Source organism: Melopsittacus undulatus, chromosome Z, assembly GCF_012275295.1.
Source record: "Melopsittacus undulatus isolate bMelUnd1 chromosome Z, bMelUnd1.mat.Z, whole genome shotgun sequence".
Taxonomy (NCBI): Eukaryota; Metazoa; Chordata; class Aves; order Psittaciformes; family Psittaculidae; genus Melopsittacus; species Melopsittacus undulatus.
Window position 1 is genome coordinate 91,102,550 of NC_047557.1, and position 17,260 is coordinate 91,119,809.

Here is a 17,260-nt window from a genome sequence, read left to right on the forward strand (position 1 = left end):
TTTGACAAGAATGAAAATGTTCTGATGTTTTTCAGTTATTAAGAGTATTTCAGATGGTACGGAATGCTATTCTGTGTGCAAGAGGGTGTGAGGCTTTTTTAGTGGCACTTGAAAATGCCCAATTTAGATTTGTAATTCACCTAAAACTAAATTGATAAAAACCTTACTGTGGATTTTTGATTATGTGATGAATTTTAATTATACATACATCTAGGACAATTGAATCTTAAAGACAAGATGTACCACTTACTGCAGCTGGCATTTACTAGATTCACTTTGGTAGAGTGTAACAATGCTTAGTGCTTATTAAAAGGAAGAGTTAGTAGAATATATATAGATTACACTACTTATCAGCCCTCTGTTTTGTATCTATTTTTAGATTGTGCAACCTTGTGTGAACAGTGAAAGAATTTCTGTGTTACTCAAAATACTGGATTTTACCCACAATAATCCTCAAAAGATGCTGGTGTTCACTAATTCAGTAAGTGAAGCAGATGTGATTCATGAGGTAAGAAAGCATTTAAGTAGAAAAATGTTTGGGTCTTTTTTAATTGCCAAGGTGTAACAAACTAAAATACCTTGTCTTCTGAGAATAAAGGAAGAATGTGAATTTGGAAGTTAATTATTTCTGCTAAAAATAACCCCAAAAGCTGCCCTTCTGCCAAGCAGAAGAAAGCCTGACAGGCAGTAATGTCTGGCAGAGAACGCTTCAATACTCAATTCTTCACTATGTTCTGTCTGTCAGGTTGGAACTTTGAGTTGACTGGACAGTCTTTTACTCAATTGAAAGTTCTGACAGTTTTCTTAATTTTATTTACTCTTTCCAGGAGTGGTATGGGAAAACTTAAGCCACCGTATTAACAAGCTGTTCTGTTGCTTTCTCCTCTGGAGTAGTTGAAATTGTAGTCAACTTTCTCTGATCTGAAAAAAACCTTTTCTGTCATCCTCTGAAAGTTCAACCAGAATTCAGTTAAGCTTCAAGCTGTAGGGTGTTGGGAGGAAGACAGCGTGTTTAACATGTGTTTTCTTAAAAGCTGGTATAAAACTGCCACAAAGATACCTGCAATAGAATATGCTCCATTTTTACACCTTTTTTTGTGGAATTGTATACTCAGATTAAGACTTGCAAGTATTCTTTCTTCAGACATTATAGCAATAAAAACATGTAGCAACACAGCCATAAAAAACAATCTTTCTGCAGTTTGTCTCTTTACTAGTTCTCTAACAGTGCGAAGTAAGAGGAGTACAACCTGATTTGGCTGGGAAGCAAGAGATGAGAAGCAGTTCTGTTAAGCCTGAATAGAGTGATGCTGATGATGGGGATGATATTGCTAGAGGTGGCAAGCTATGAGGGTATTTTGACTTAAAATCTTCAACTGTAGTTCAGGGATGCAATAGCAAAAGGTTATGGACTGGATTGTTTAGATGTCTTAAGAAGACATGTCAGTCTTGAAACATGGAATGTATTCCCTTCCAGAAGCTGCAGTAGATCCTGTGATATTTAAAGAATTATTCTTATGTAAATGTTGATGTGCTTGGAATGTTTAATCTTTGACTATAGTTAATGGAAGCAAATCTGGTTTGTCTCAGAACTTTTTGACATGTTTTCCTTGAATATGTAGAAGTTAATTTCTTCAAGCACATCAAAACCACCCCCATCACTGCATAAAGAGAGTGCTTGCTGATGCTAAGTAAGCATCGAAGCTGTTGATAGTAATCCTTGTGTACATCAATTTGAAACATCTTAAATAATCTACAAAAAATATTTTGTTTAGTTCATTAGACATGCCTGTTTATCAAATAATGAAGGATTTTGTAGTGATTAATTTGTAAGCATTGAACTTGAGAAATAGCATAAAGCCTTTGAGAGTACTACATTCATGAAAAAAAAGTAAGTATGGGTAGATCAGTGAGGGGCTTTTAGTGCTTTTTCTGAGAGACTGAAACATGAGCCTGCATGTTGTTAGAATCTGCTTAGAGAGGACACCTTAATGGTGGGAAAAGCTTATGTTTAATATATTAACCCATAGAAACCTGAGTTTCTAGTTTGTTTTTATACAGGAAATTAGTATAAATCATCATCTTGAAATTTTTTTTTCATATTAGCAACCTACATTTTACTCTTTTACATGCCTTTTTGTTTTGTTTTTTTTTACAGTAGCTAAGGTATGCTAGATACTAATAAGATATACTTTATTAGAGTTTTAGAGCAGTTACTGGTGTACTAGAAGAATATGTATGTTTTTAATTTGTCATCCAGGCACTGAGGAGCAACTCAATATTTTCCTTGAAAATACATAAAGAGAGCAATTCCAAGTATATCTTAGAGCAGTGGACAAAAAAGTATAATTCTGGCAGTCCTGTTCTGCTAGGTGAGTGTTTTTGTCTAGTTGTGATTAAGTCTTCATGGTCCCTCATGGTTCTGCACTAAGTACTTACACTAAGTTATTTCATCACCTCCACAGGGTCAGTTCCCTGTGAATTCTTTCTAGTTACCTCTCTACAGCTGATACAGCTAGTCTTCTTTTCCTTTTTTTTTTCTTTTTCATTTTCTTTTTGTTGTTTCTGTGTCATAGGATTAACTGCTCAGAGAAAAAACTTTATTAGTGGGAACATAAAGGGGGAGGGTTTTAAGCATTAGTTAGCAGAACTACTAGTACTTTCAGAGAATTCCCATGATTTCACAATTATCTTGTACTACAGAGGATATGTCCATTGGAAATCAGTTAGCAGCTCTAAAGACTTCCTGTAATAATTTCCCATAAGTTGTGGTGGAATTGTATTTTGTATTTTTCAGGTCATTTACAGTAGCAAAAATTCTTACCCACTTTCAAACTTAATTTTTATTATGTTATGCATCAAAAGCAAGAAGATTGACTTACATCTGCTTTGCAGGTTCATACAAAGGTGTTAGCATTCCTGCGTTACTTAAAGTGTTTTCTGTCTTACTCTAGTGAAGTACTTGGCTGTTTATTCTGTGATATTGATACAAGATACAGAATTATGCTGGATTATTAGAGACAAATTTGTATCTGTCATACACTTACGAAATGTATTGACTGAGGAAGTACAATGCTTTATGTAAGTGTATTGGGAAAAGACCTTTTACGTCAGTGCATGGGGAGAGAGGAACAGCCATTGTTAATGTAATGTAATACTTCAGGTGCTTTAAGTACTACAGTTACCTTACTTACGTGTGTAAAATATCTGCTTAGTCTCAACAGATGACTGCATGCAGTCTTTGGGAATTACAGATGCAACTTGTGTGATACATTTCAGTCTTCCTTCTCCAAGAATCTTTGGTCAGCGTCTCCACAGCATGTCTGACAACTTCTCTAATGTGAGTAGATCTTTAACAGGTGAAGAATACATTTGGTTATTAAGTGGTGGATACATAAAAGCTTTTTAAAAATGTGGTGTGCTTTTTTTTGGGTTTTTTTTTGGTTTTTTTTTTTGTAGGATTCTTCTGTAGATCAGGAACATACAAAGGCAAGGTCAGTCATTTTGTTCACAGAAAACAGTGATTGTCATGCACTTGGGATCCTGCGCTTTTTGCAGCACGCAGAAGCTGAAATACCACCAGAACTGCAGGATTTTACTGCCAAGATGCTAGAAGCTGAAGAAAATAAGAAATTTTCAAGGCCACTGTGTGCCTATCTTAAAACATTTGGGATTTGCAAGTAAGGAAATACCCAGTTTTCTTGAAACCCATACCAGTGCAGAAAAGCATTGTACTCCCTGGGTGATGGCTGCTTCTATTGCCTTGATGAATTTTCCTGTTGGATATTCTTATTGACCAGGTTTTGTTCATTATTTTCTGTTGCATCTGTTTCACTTCTCGGGCACCTGCCTAAATGTAATTGAGGAAACTTTAACCATTGTTTTCGTTAGTATTTTAACAATAATTGCACAAAGTTTGTGCTTTACTCTCTCCCCTGTTGTCTTCTGTCCCTCCAGGAGTGGATAGGTAGATAATGACTTCTCTGAGTTTTAACTGGACTGTAAGTAGTGCCAGAAGGAAGAAGTTAGTGTATTCTCCGATACGACTTCTAGCATAGATAACTGTTGTTGCAAGTAACAAAAAATTCAATTTTAATGTTTACTTTGCTCTGAAATAAGTTTTCCTGTGTTTTTTGTTATGTAAACTTACCCACCAGGAGCTTTTTTTTGTCTGTTTTTGTTTAATCGCTGTAGTGTTACGGCTGTTATTTGAGACAGAAATTGAATATTGAGGACTGATGAACTTTGTGTTTTAAGCCATTGTAAATCACATCAAAATACTTTAAAACTGAAGAGAGGAAAAAAAAATATTTTCTTCTCAACCCATGTTTTTAATACTTAGGAATAGAGAAGCTTGTCCAGATCGTCATCAAATTAATATGCAAATGGATATACCCCAGAATATACCTGATAAAATTCTACAGGCACCTGGATGTGTGACAGTAAGTTATTATTTTCCTTGGTTTTAGGTACCAAGAAGACAACCAAGTAGCTACTTAGCATATGACTTTTTGTATTACATTAATATTGCTGTAGTATGTATACTGTACATTTTGAATATTTGTTATAATTGAGCCTTTTTCAGTTTCTCCTCACATAAATAAGCATACCAGACTTCTTACTTTACCTCAGGTTTTCTTCTGCATTGAAGATTCCAATTCTGTGGGAAGAGGGTTTATGTTCTTTTTGTTCATTCCCTCTATAAATTAGGATCCTATATCAGAATTAACGAAGGTCAACATTCCTGTGAATTTCTATTTTGCTTATGGTAGAGGAAAAGAAATCTATCTTTTGAAGCAAAGATAAGTGGAAGATGATATGTGTTTTGTTCGAACTGAGGAATTTTTTCTTGGCTCATCTGTTCATGCAGACTTGCTGAAAAACAAGCATATGCTGGCCTTGTCATTTGAAAGTAGCATTTTCATTTGCACTATACACAGAAAATGGGATCCTGCAAACTGGATAAGCTCTCCACTTACCTTCTAGATGGAGTAGTTATTGCCTACTCTTGCAAGTAATAGAGGAGCCAACAAGAAGAGGTGTCCTGCTTGACCTCATGCTGACGAAAAGCTGGTGGAGAATGTGACACCCCAGGGCAGCCTTGGCTGCAGCAGTCATGAGAGGGTGGAGTTCAAGATCCTCAGTACACTGAGAAGAGCATGCAGCAAGCTCACTGCCCTAGAATTCAAGAGAGCAGACTTTGGCCTCTTCAGAAACCTGCTCAGTAAGCCCCCATGGGATAAAGCCCTAGAGGGCAGGGGAGCTCAAGTCTGCTCCATTCAAGGATCACCTGCTCCAAGCTCAGGGATATTGCATCCTGACTAGAAATAAATGGGGCAGGAAGCCAGGAGGCTTTCACAGCAGGAGCTGCTGTGAAAATGTAGAAGAAAAAAAGAAGCTTATAAAAGGTGGAAGCAAGGACATGCAGCCTGGGAAGAATGCAGGGATATTGTCCAGGAAGCTAGGGATCAGGTCAAGAAAGCTAAGGCGCAGCCAGAATTGAGTCTGGCAAGGGATGTGAAAGATAGCAGGAAAGGCTTCTATAGTTATGTTGCAAAAAAAAAGACAGATTAGGGATAATGTGGGCTCCTTCCAGAAGCTATTGGGAGAAATGGCTACCCTGGATTTGAAGAAGGCTAAGGTTCTCAATGACTTCTTTGCCTCAGTCTTCAGCAGCAAGTACTCTGACTCCACTCAGCAAGTACTTCTGCTGAAGTCTTGGAAAGCAGATGCAGGAACTGTGAGAATGAAGACCTTAGGCCTGTGGAAGGGGAGGATCAGGTTGGAGATTGTCTGAAGAACCTGAATGTGCACAAGTCCATGGGATCTGATTAAATCCATCTGTGGGTCCTCAAAGAGGTGAATGAAATTGCTAAGCCACTGTCTACCATATTTGAAAAACCATGGCACTCAAGTTACCACTGGGAAAAGGGAAATATAACCCCTATTTTCAAGAAGAGGAAAATGAGACTTGGGATACTACAGACAAATCAGTCTTGCCTCTGTGCCTGGCAGAATCTTGGAGCAGATTCTCCTGGAAAGCATGCTAAGGCACCTGAAAAGCAATGAGATGGCTGGGGACAGCCAACATGGCTTCACTAAGGGGAAATCCTTCCTGACCAATTTGGTGGCCCTCTGTGATGGGGCTAAGGAACTGGTGGATAGGAGCACAGCAGTTGATGTTGTCTACTTTGTCTTGTGCAAAGCATTTGGCACTGACCCACACAACATCCTTGTCTCTAAACTGGAGAGACATCAATTTGATGGATGGACCACCTGATGGATAAAGACTCGGCTGGACGGCTGCATGCAGGGAGTTCTGGTCAACAGCTCAATGTCCAAATAGAGATGGGTAACAAGTGGTGTCCGTCAGGGGTCGGTGTTGGGACCCATTCTGTTCAACATCTTTGTCAGCGGCATGAACAGTGGGATTAAGTGCACCCTCAACAAGTTTGCTGATTACTCCAATCTGTGTGGTCCAGTTGATACACTGGAGGGAAGGAACGCCATCCAGAGCGACCTGGACACACTTGAGAGGTGGCCACTGCCAACCAAGCCAAGTGCAAGGTCATGCACCTGGGTGAGGGCAAGCCCAGGCACAGCTACAGGTTGGGCAGAGCAGAGATTCAGAGCAGCCCTAAGGAGAACTTGGGGGTGTTGGTCAGTGAGAAACAACATGAGCCAGCTTCAGTGTGTGTGCTCACAGCCCAGAAACCAACTGTATCCTGGGCTGCATCAACAGAAGTGTGACCAGCAGGTTGAAGGAAGTGATCCTGCCCCTCTGCTCTTGTGAGACTCCACTTGGAGTACTGTGTGCAGTTCTGGTGTCCTCAGCATAAGGACATGGAACTGTTGGAACAAGTCCAGAGGAGGATCACAAGGATGATCAAGGGACTGGAGCACTTCCCATATAAGACAGGCTGAGAAAGTTGGGGCTAATCAGGCTGCAGAAGAGAAGATAGTGGAGACCTCAGAGCAGTATCTGAAGAGGGCCTACCAAGGATGCTGGAGAGAGACTCTTCATCAGGGATTGTAGTGGTAGGACAAGAGATAATGAGTTTAAACTTTAAACAGGGGAAGTTCAAGTTAGATATAAGGAAGAAGTTAGTTACTGTGAGGGTGGTGAGGCGCTGGAAAGGTTGCCCAAAGAAGTGTTAAGTGCTTCGTCCCTGGCAGGTCAAGGTTTAAGGGTAGGTTTGACAAAGTCTTTGAAGACATGGTCTAGTGTGAGGTGTCCCTACCTATGGCAGGGGGTTGGAACTAGATGGTCTTAAGGTCCTTTCCAACCCTAACTATTCTGTGATTCTATACTAAGATGTCAGTGCTTTTTGAAAATCATTCTGATAAAAGAGTGTTGTTCTATCTGGGCCTTGTTGGTTTTTTTGTTTGTTTTTTTTTAAGTTTTGCAGTCATGAAGCCATTGTGGTTACTGCGTTGACTTTGCTATTGTGGTTCTTCACATGCCAGTAATAGTTTGGATCTCCAGCTCCCTTCACCTGGCTTTTAGGTCCCTTCTACACCAGAGTGTCTTCCTGTACAGCAGTATTATACAATCTGTTTTTTTGTCTCCTTGCTGAATGATGAAGGAAAGTATTTTCCCGAGGGAAAGCATGTAGGTATTTGTTCTTCCAAAGTTTTAGCCCTTGGGTCTAAGGTGTGCTGGATGCCTGTTTCCTGTCCTGTCTTCTGCAGAATTTGTGTGCCTTTGTGTCATGCAGTTAATGGGCATTAACCATTTCCAAAAGTCACAGGTTATGAGAACAGAAAATAAGGAGAACTGGGTGGATTCTTTAGTGTCAGTCTATTTTTTACCTAATAAACTTTTGTTGAAGTGAGTTTTCAAACCCTTTGACAGCCTACATGTATCTGGTTTTAGTGCCTGAGACCAGGACAGGTTTCATGACACTATTACTAGAAACATGCACTTACATGTGGTGCACTCAAGGCAGCAGGTGTGACTTACGCTGTTTCCTCATTTAATTCTGAATTCAGAATTATTCATAAGAGTATGAATAATACACTGACAACTAAATCTTCTGAAATGTATGTATGCAGCAGCATCTTTGTCTCCTCTTCAGGCTGGAGAGAGGTAAGTGGTCTTAAATATAAAAGCTTAACATGTCATTTTTAAGAAATCACGTAGTCCTTCTTTCATCTCAGATGTTCTTTGTTTTCAGATACTGCCTCTCCACATTGTAAGTGCAACAAATTACTTTGGTCGAATAGTAGATAAGGAAAAGGACCAATACACAATTCTTGCTGAAGAAATTAATGAGTATTTTGAAAACCCGAGTAATAGAATTTCTGTTAAAAAGGTGAAGGCGTTAGCATTGTATGGATTATGTGAGAAAAGACTTTTTCACAGGTAAATATGCTGGGGTTTTTCTTATTACTTGTGTCACTTTTTTAAGCTCTCACCATTTCTAGTTTAAACAAAAAAAAGTAGGCCCACCTCCAAAATCGGGGGGAAAAAATAGCTGCTCTTCAGACCTTTAAAAACCTATTTTTATGTTACTGAATGAAAACAGAATGACTACCCGTGCATGTGCACACACAGTTAAATGTTTTGCTATGAAAACATAGTTTTCTAAATGAGTGGATTAAAAAACTTTTTGCAGTTAGTTAGATGAATAATAATTCTGTGTTCTTTTTTCTACTGTATGAAGGGTTCAGGTGTTAGAGATATACCCAAAAGAGGAGGAAAATCTGTTCTTCAGTGTCAAAATTAAATATATAGATGAAGGCAGAACAAATCAAGTTCAGAGCTGTCAGCTCCTTCATTTGCCTGCAAAGTTTCAGTGCCTGCCACCTCAGGCTGTGGAATTTGTAGTTTGTAGAGTCAAACCCATTGATAAAGAAACCGAATGGAACCCACAGGTAATATTTACATTTCTGCATGGTATTTCCTTTGTTCTTTAATTTCTGTGCATTATTTTCTACAAGAAAACAGTAATGAACTGCAAACTTAGTTACCAAATCTCATTGCTTGTTAGTATTAGAAATAAGTATCTGCTACTGGGACAAATTCTGATAAGTCACTTTATTATTTTGTAGGAAAACAAACAAGAAAAGTGATGTTTATGGGGTTTTCTTCTCCAGTTTAAATGGGTTTTTACAGAACTAGCTGTTGCTACTTTTGAATCTGTGGGGTGTAACAGCAGAAGAGTAGCCTCTGTAAATTGATCTGTGTTGGAGAATTCTTCCATTAAGATCCCTCCTTAAAGGCTAATACTGTTTTAACCTATGGTAAAGTTGGAGTATTTCACTAGTTTACTCAAAACTTTTTATTTATTGAATATCCTTTTCGTTGTTAGGCTCATAAGATTGTTTCATTATAATTAAAATAACTACATAGTTATGTTGGTGTTCTCAAGTGCAGCAAAAACTTGTTTTTCATAGGTAACTCATTACATACATCACAAAATCAAAGGAAAACCACATGAAGCAAAAATAGTACATACCTTAGGAAATACAGCTTGGGTTGACCCAATGGTAGGTATAGAACTGTACCATTACAAAATATTTGTATCTAAATTCCTTTATAATAAAGCACAATCCTTCTCTTTCCTTCTGTCGTTGCCTATTTTAACTTTCTGTGGAGTATTCATGTGTTGGTTAATTTACCGTCTGAGCAGTGGAACAGGCTGCAGACAGATTGTAATATTTCTGTCCTTAGAGATACTCAGAAGCATCTGGGACATGGTCCTGGACAGCTGACTCTAGGCAATCCTGCATTTTATGAACAAGTTGCTCTGTGAGGAATTGTTATCAGAGGTAACTCAAAGGCAAATTGAGGGGTTTTTACTTTCAACACAAATGTGGGTAGGTTCCTGTTTGCAAATGAGCTGCTTATAAGTATAAGTAAATGAAGTATGTTTAAAGCTTAGATTTGGAGAGACATCGTTTGAGCTATGGTTTCCATTTAGTATGCTTTGTCATTCAAGGTTCGTGTAACCAAGCTGTCAGAGTTGAAGATAACAGCCAATGAATACAACGTTCGGTCTGAGATTTTGTCTACGGGTATGGGGACTGACAATCCAGAACATATAATGCAACTTCAGAAGTTGTGTGGACACCTGAAATTATTACTTCACACAGAGAACTTAAAGTCTTTGTAAGTGTTTACAAATTTTTTTCAGCATATAGTTTATGAGGGGAAAAAAGTGTATTATTTAACTGGGTATTTTCTTTATTAATATTACTGAATATGATTTTGATTTGAACACAGACTCTAGTGTTTATGATATGTCTGCTTTCCTTTAATTATTCTTTAGCCACATAAAACACAATCACAGAATAGTTTTGTTTGGAAGGCACCTTAAGATCCTGCATCATGAAAAGCATAAATTCTAGAAAATATTTAACTAGTATTTGGTGCAGATATAATTCAGAAATTATTTTTAAGAAATACACTACAGTTGAATTTGCTGTGTTGTATTTTACCTGGCCTCAAATAATTGTTTAGTTGAAATTACTCAGAGAAGCTGAAAAGCATTTTCTAAAGGTGAAGTGATTAAAGGTATTTTTCATTTAGGACTAAAATTAATTCAGTCTTACCTTAATTACTTTGGAGGTAAATTAATACAATGTGTCAGTTCTGAATAAGCATGTCTGCACAGGTATTTAATACTGAATCTTCAATATGAATTAATTTAAAAATATGTATTTATGTGAACTGAAACATTAGGTGGTAGCTTACTAGACCGGTTTTGGTTCTCTTATGCCACTGGGTGTTTGGAGGTGATGGAAGGAGATTTCATTTGAACAGATGTTTCAAAAATAATGTGCTGCTGTGTTCTCAGTAATGCTATGACAGTGAGTTCCAAGGCTGTTGTTGGTCATGGTGCCTATCTCTGAGCTCTCAAGTAAATTGACTGTTGCAGTGTTTCATTTTGCTTGAGCCCAGCTAGTGGCTGTACAGATGGGAAGCCATAGGTCTGTGGCTGATAAATTGAGAACTTTGAGTATTCTGAAATCTTTACTTTTCCAAAATTAAAATGAAGTATGACCCAAAAGCCCCCAAACCTACTGGAATTCTTTGTGAAAGGGAATATTTTTTCCTGTCTAGGACTGTCACATACAGGAGGGTCAATAGACTTGTTTCAAATTAAATGCTAGTACCACCAGAAATCTAAATGGTCAGATTTCTGTATAAATGCTTCTTTCTGAGTTACTGAAGTTCAGCAACACTGTGGTGGTATTTATAGTTTGTAGAAGTGCATTTCATCAGGGATTTTTATATGTATTAAAATGAAAAACTTAACTTCAAAAGGGTTTCCAGCTATGATTAGGAATCCTTTAAATCTTAAGCATATTTAAATATTTTCATTTTAAAATGTATTTTTCTGTGTTCAGAAGCATAACGGAGAATACAGCTGATCCAGAGAACATGTCCAATCCACAGAACATGTCGGCACAAGAAAACTCTACAGAAAACTGTCATTCTTCTATTACTTTTAGGACTCATTCATGTGGTAAACATTTTTAGGATTTCCAACAATTTTGAAACTTTAAGGATAGGTGCTTAAATGTCAACCTAAATGTCATATTACAAAGTGCAGACCTCTGTGAGTGTACAGAGTAGTTCCATGTAGCTAATGTTTAGAATAAGCCACAGATACCTTGTAGTTAGTAGCCTAGAGATGCTGTGAGAGTAAATCCCACTAATGTGGCTGTGTTGCTATTTGGGAAACAGTTATTCCTTGAGAGACTTAAGCACTGAATGGAATGTGTGAGTAGGAAAATGCTCCTGTAGACAGGGTTAGCATTTTGCTGTCAGAAGCCATAGGGTTTAAGGAACTTGAAATGTGTTGAAAGATGAGGTTCTCTGGTAGCATTGTTCTCTGGGAAGTTGTTTTTCATTTTTCCAAGACTTAGGATGGCTGAAAAAGATTAAAGGGAAAAAAAAGCCAAAAGCTGAAGGATGTGGTATTCGGTCAGAGGCTTAAAAGCTCAGGGCTTTGTCAGTTGCAGGAAGGGGACCTTGCAGCAGTTTTTGCATGAGTTTAGAGCAGTCAAAGCTGAGTGATTTTAAAATGTTGCAGCAGGCAAAATTCAAATAAGATCATGGAGTGCTTACCATAGAAAGCATTTTTTCCTGATGTAGTAGAGTGACTGTAATGCCATGTTGTAAGGTGTGATGGTAACAGCAAATATTAGTTGTTCCAACCCTGAAGCTCTTAGTCAGTGTCTAAAATCACATGTTTTGGATTTCAAGTAAGTAATATCTTGAAATGGGAAAAACCTCTACCTGTCCTGAAAAACTGTGCAGTTGTGGTGGGTTTTTTTAAATTATACCAACCACAATACTCTTTTTAGTTAAATTTTCAGTTGAATTATTAACTTTATAAAATCTTTCCAAATACCAAGTACCCAGTATAAATGGCAAATATGGTCTTGCGGTAGTAATTTACTTGCTAGCAAGCTATGTTTGTGGTGATACTGGAGTATTCTGGAAGTATCTCGTTTCTATAGTATAGATAAGTATAAAATATCTTTCTGATTTCTTTTTAGATGATGTACATCAAAGTAAGGAAGTAGAAGACACTACACTGCATCAGCGCCAATGGTAAAAAAATTCAGAGTGATTTTTAATGTGAACTGCTAAACAGGACAGTCATTCTTACTGAGATTAATCTGTTTTGTGAGTAAATAGGTATAATATAGGTAGAAGTATTCTGTTACCTCAGTGTTGAACCTGAGAGATTGACTGTTGCTGTTAGATACGTATGTATATACGCACACATCATCTTGTGAATCCCTTAAGTAACTTCATTGCTCTTTAGCTTACTCCTGGAAGCTAACTTTGTTGAAATTGTGTAATCTTTGATTAGGCACCACAGTACTAGGAATGAAAGCAAAACACTCTTTAAGCTCTGCTGATGGTTATAAATTCTGATTTGCACTTGTCCGGTTATTTTTTTAACCAAAGACTGTCCTATTTGGTATCTGAATTACAGCTCAGGTGCTTCTGTCTTTGCAGATTGGTATTTGATGAGATGAATCAGTTTTTTGTCTCCCCTTAATGTCATTCTGTTCTTACAAAACAAAAACAAAACAAACCTGATTTTATTCTGAGAATGTCTGCAATGCAAAATTATGGCCCATTTCTTTTTCTTGTTGTTTTCTGCTTTGTGTTTGTTTTGTTCTGATTGGAAGTGGATCCATTATCCTTAACCCTTTATGGATAGGGCAGTTTCTGTTGTTAAGTAATTGGAACAGCATGCAGTAGAAATGAATGTTAGGTTTAGGTTTATTTATCATTGGGAGTATGCCAAGAGAAATCTGAAGTGTGGTTTGCGGGCAAAGTCAATTGACAATGGATCCTGAGAAATGTGTAAGTTTCTCACTTTGGGACTAGGCAGTGCTTCCCTTCGGTGGCATATAGTTTTTCTTCTGTTAAATGCTATTTATGGGTGACTAACATTTTCTTGTGCAAGTGTCAGAAATACTTTGTATTTTAGCCTATTGGAAAAGTTCTTGGTAGGGTGATTGATTGTGTTTAGTTGTATCTCCTGCAGCTTGGCTAGAACAGTTGCATATCTTCTCCATTGTGCAATAACACCTTGAGATACGAGGTAGCAGTTAAATAAATGAGGGTTTGGATGTGACTGAGGGTATAAGGGAAGTAATCTTAATGAATGGATATTACAGTCTCTTAACAAGATTTATCTTTTGCTACTTAAAACTTTTCAGTGTTTGGAGGAAGACTGAGGCATAACAGCTGTAAAACAAGCATTTGAAAATATTAATGAGATGTATATTTGTGTCTGTAGTCAGTTGAAAAGTTCGGTTTGTCTTCCACAGTTTTGTCTTGCTACTGTTACCTTTTGTTGTTTCAAGATCAGACTGTGATAGCATCCTTAAATGGGCAGTAAATCTGATTCCTGTAGATACCAAAGTTAATTAGGTGTCTCCCCCCACTTGGACTAGTAGATGTGGTTCTCCAAAGACTGAGGTCACACTGTAGCGGGCTTGACTGACATCCTGTCCTGTACTTTTCTGTCATTTCTGTTCAGCTGAAAACCAGCTACTTGCCTGTAACCTAATGGGACAATTCTAGCTTATGCAAAACAGCTTCTCTGAAACTTGGGGTTTTTTTTATATTTTGGAAAAAAAAAATCCACTTATCCTTTCTTTATTTTAGCTTTCATCCACAAATAAAGTGGTTTCAAAATGAAGAGACGGTTACAGTGAAGGTAGAAATAGCAAGTGTAGCTGACCATAAATGTGAGTTCTCTAAAGAGAAGGTGATTTTCAGGTGAGTTTAACAAATCTAGTATAATTACAAAATGTTTGACTGTCAGCTTGCATTTAATTATTTTAAACTTTTTTTTATGATGTAGTGCTTGTTCAAGAGACAAATTTTATTTGGCTGACATGGAGCTGCATCAGCGTATACTTGCAGAAAAGTCTACATGTGTGATAAAGGATAAAGAGGTTGTTATTATTCTTGTGAAAGAGCAAAAAGGATCATGGTGCAAATTACTGAAGAAGAAGGTGAAGTGGAAGCTAATTGGAGAGTTACTGTGTATTTTGAACATACCCACTGTGTGCCAACGCAAGTATTTCAAACAATTTTTTTGTCAACAGAATAATCACGTGTCTCTTGATTTTGAAGACTGGGAAGATTGTGAAGATGATAGCCATTTTCCAGGTGGTAAGGAATGAACAAATTCGTGTTTATAATGTATGAGATGATCAGCATCCTTGTTTCTGCGTCAGTTTTATCTCAAATACTCTTTCATTTCAGGTATATATGACACTTCACTTGCTCAAACTCTGAAAACAGATGAGTTAACCACTAATAGCAAACTGTAGACAGCAGAGTAATTTTCTGTCAGAATAGCACAGACAAGCAGTTTAAAGTAATTTTTAGTGGTTTGGCCTAGTTTGTGGTTTAAAGTGTGATTTTACTATTTTGGTATTTTTTTAATACTACTACATATTTGTTTTGAAGTTTTTTAATTTTTTTTGCTTTATAAATGTTAACACTTTGATAATTATTTCTAGGTACTAAAAAAATGTATTGCACTGATGCAGTATCAGAAGATTTGGTTGACCTCTCAGAAGTTAGTGGAACAGAAAGTGATGACTAGTTTGGATACAGATCTTTTTTCTCTCATAAGAATTATTCTTCAAAACAGTTGGTTGCATGAATATTTCCAGTAACATTGATAAAACTAAACACATAGGTGGCAGAACTGTTCTTAATTTTAGGAGGAAACTAGTGAACAAACTTCTTACCTCAGGGCTCTGATAAGCTAAAGAAATACTCCTTAGAAGAGCGTTACATATGTATTCTGGTGCCTTCACTTTAAAATCATTGGCTTTAATGTAACTGTGCTGTCTAAACAGTAAAATCTAAAGAATTGGTTGAATTTATTAGTAATTGAATTTACTTGGGTTGAATTTAGTAGTAATTACAGAGCTTCTGGTTTACTTTGAGGGGATTTGCTGTGTTAGCTGTAGTTAGTAATTTTTCAGTTTTTAGAATCTGAATATGTGAGTTGTTTCTACTATATTCATTCTATTCATATGTATCAGCTTGTTGGCAATCATCGCATTTGTCAGTTCCACATGAAGAAATTATGCTGCAACTCCAACACCAGCTTTTGTGACTTCATTGGAAATAAGTTACTTGGTATCAAAGATTGTACAGTGCAGTTTGCTATAGTAACTAAATGCTGCAAAACTTTTGTGACAGTAGATTTAGTATTTGTTTGAGATTTTGATTTCTTATGAATGCTCTTACTTCTTTCCCTCTAAATTTATCTGAAACTCTTTTCTGCTGTGCAAATGAACAACAAGATCTTGTCTGTTTAGCCTAAGGTTTTGCCTCTTTATATACCATCTTCCAGTAAATAGTTGTCACTGTTAGATTTGTGCACATGCAGAGCATCTTGCAGTAAAGTAGTCACATAAAAGAAATAACATAATAAATTAATCTGGTATTTATCTCTTTGCATCTTCAGATTTTAAAGCATGTTCTCCCTGATGTAACTATATAGTGGTTTAGAATAGAGATGAGAATTTACATCTTTATTTAAAGAAGCCTGAAACATTGGCATGCCTTTACTTCAAGAACAGAAGAAAGGCTGTATCATTATGTTTATAGAATCATAGAATAGTTAGGGTTGGAAAGGACCTTAAGATCATCCAGTTCCAACCCCCCTGCCATGGGCAGGGATGCCTCACACTAAAATGACAGTTTATTTTTTTACTTATGCTGACAATTTTTCTAATATTAGCATATAATAAAGCTGCTTCTTTAAGAATATTGTCGGTGCCAGTGGAAAACCACCATGTGACACAAAAAGTTGTAATTGTTAATGTATGGTTTAAAAAAAAAAGTGCTGTTGGAGGAACCTGATGACTACTGAGTTCAGTTACAACCTTCACTTGCATACAGGTACTTGGAAAGCTGTAACTGTTGTAGAAGTATTTAGGGTAATAGCTAATGTAACTGTGTTTTGGTCTTGCTCTGTGTTGGGGTGCAAACAGAAGACTGTCAAATTACCTAATGGAAAAACAGAGCGATGGGGCTGGTTATTTTCCCTCACAAGTTTTGTTGTTCTTTGACTTGTCTCTTAGTAGGATGATGGCCCTTAGACGTTGTTGAAGGAACTTACACTTTCAGGATGAAGTCTTTCTCAAATTAATTATATCAAAATACTGATAAGTGACTTGATAAAATTCCTTTCTTCATCCATTTGCACAGAGTGAATATAGGAGCAATATTACCTACAATCTGTCTATATTTTTCTCAGCAGGGAAAGCAAAAGCTGCTTAAATTTGTATGTTAATGTAGTACTATTTTTGTGTTTTTTCATCAGCTACCAAATGGTGTTTCTAGGATGGTGAAGTTACCTTTGTAAAGTCATGTTCATGCTGACAGTAATTGCTTTAATTAAAAAAATAAAATCAGCCTCTTCCTGTCAACTGCGCTTCCCATTTTCATTTGATTCTCACTTCCTCAGTCTTCAGTTTTTTGATAGCTAGTGTTTGGTCTGAGAAAACAGAACAGTGATGCTGATTTCAGTGTTATCAAAAGCATCTTGGCAATGCTGCTGGTAAGTTACCATCTTCATAACTGAGAAGTTCCCCTTATTTATTTTGAGTAATGTCAATGCAGAAAACAAGATACCATAACATACTAGTGAAAAATGGAAACAGCTCTGCTGGACACTGTAATCTGGCTCAGAAATCTTTTATTCTTGAATATTTAACATTTTTCAAGTACCAAGTGTTGCAAAAACAA

The 17,260-nt window shown here is 36.9% G+C and overlaps 1 protein-coding gene across 1 annotated transcript in view; it reads left to right on the top strand.

Annotated features, from left to right (window-relative positions):
- Positions 1 to 16,941, top strand: part of TDRD12 (tudor domain containing 12) — a 36,265-nt gene extending 19,324 nt beyond the window's left edge. Inside the window, exons 16-30 of the mRNA XM_031051931.2 lie at positions 380 to 508; positions 2,261 to 2,372; positions 3,216 to 3,340; positions 3,460 to 3,680; positions 4,343 to 4,442; positions 8,178 to 8,365; positions 8,667 to 8,877; positions 9,400 to 9,492; positions 9,945 to 10,114; positions 11,356 to 11,474; positions 12,514 to 12,568; positions 14,147 to 14,260; positions 14,346 to 14,499; positions 14,593 to 14,659; positions 15,013 to 16,941. Coding sequence (XP_030907791.2) covers positions 380 to 508; positions 2,261 to 2,372; positions 3,216 to 3,340; positions 3,460 to 3,680; positions 4,343 to 4,442; positions 8,178 to 8,365; positions 8,667 to 8,877; positions 9,400 to 9,492; positions 9,945 to 10,114; positions 11,356 to 11,474; positions 12,514 to 12,568; positions 14,147 to 14,260; positions 14,346 to 14,499; positions 14,593 to 14,659; positions 15,013 to 15,098 — 1,944 coding nt within the window. The 3' untranslated portion in view covers positions 15,099 to 16,941. The remainder of the gene's footprint in view (positions 1 to 379; positions 509 to 2,260; positions 2,373 to 3,215; positions 3,341 to 3,459; positions 3,681 to 4,342; positions 4,443 to 8,177; positions 8,366 to 8,666; positions 8,878 to 9,399; positions 9,493 to 9,944; positions 10,115 to 11,355; positions 11,475 to 12,513; positions 12,569 to 14,146; positions 14,261 to 14,345; positions 14,500 to 14,592; positions 14,660 to 15,012) is intronic.
- Positions 16,942 to 17,260: the final 319 nt, after the last annotated feature.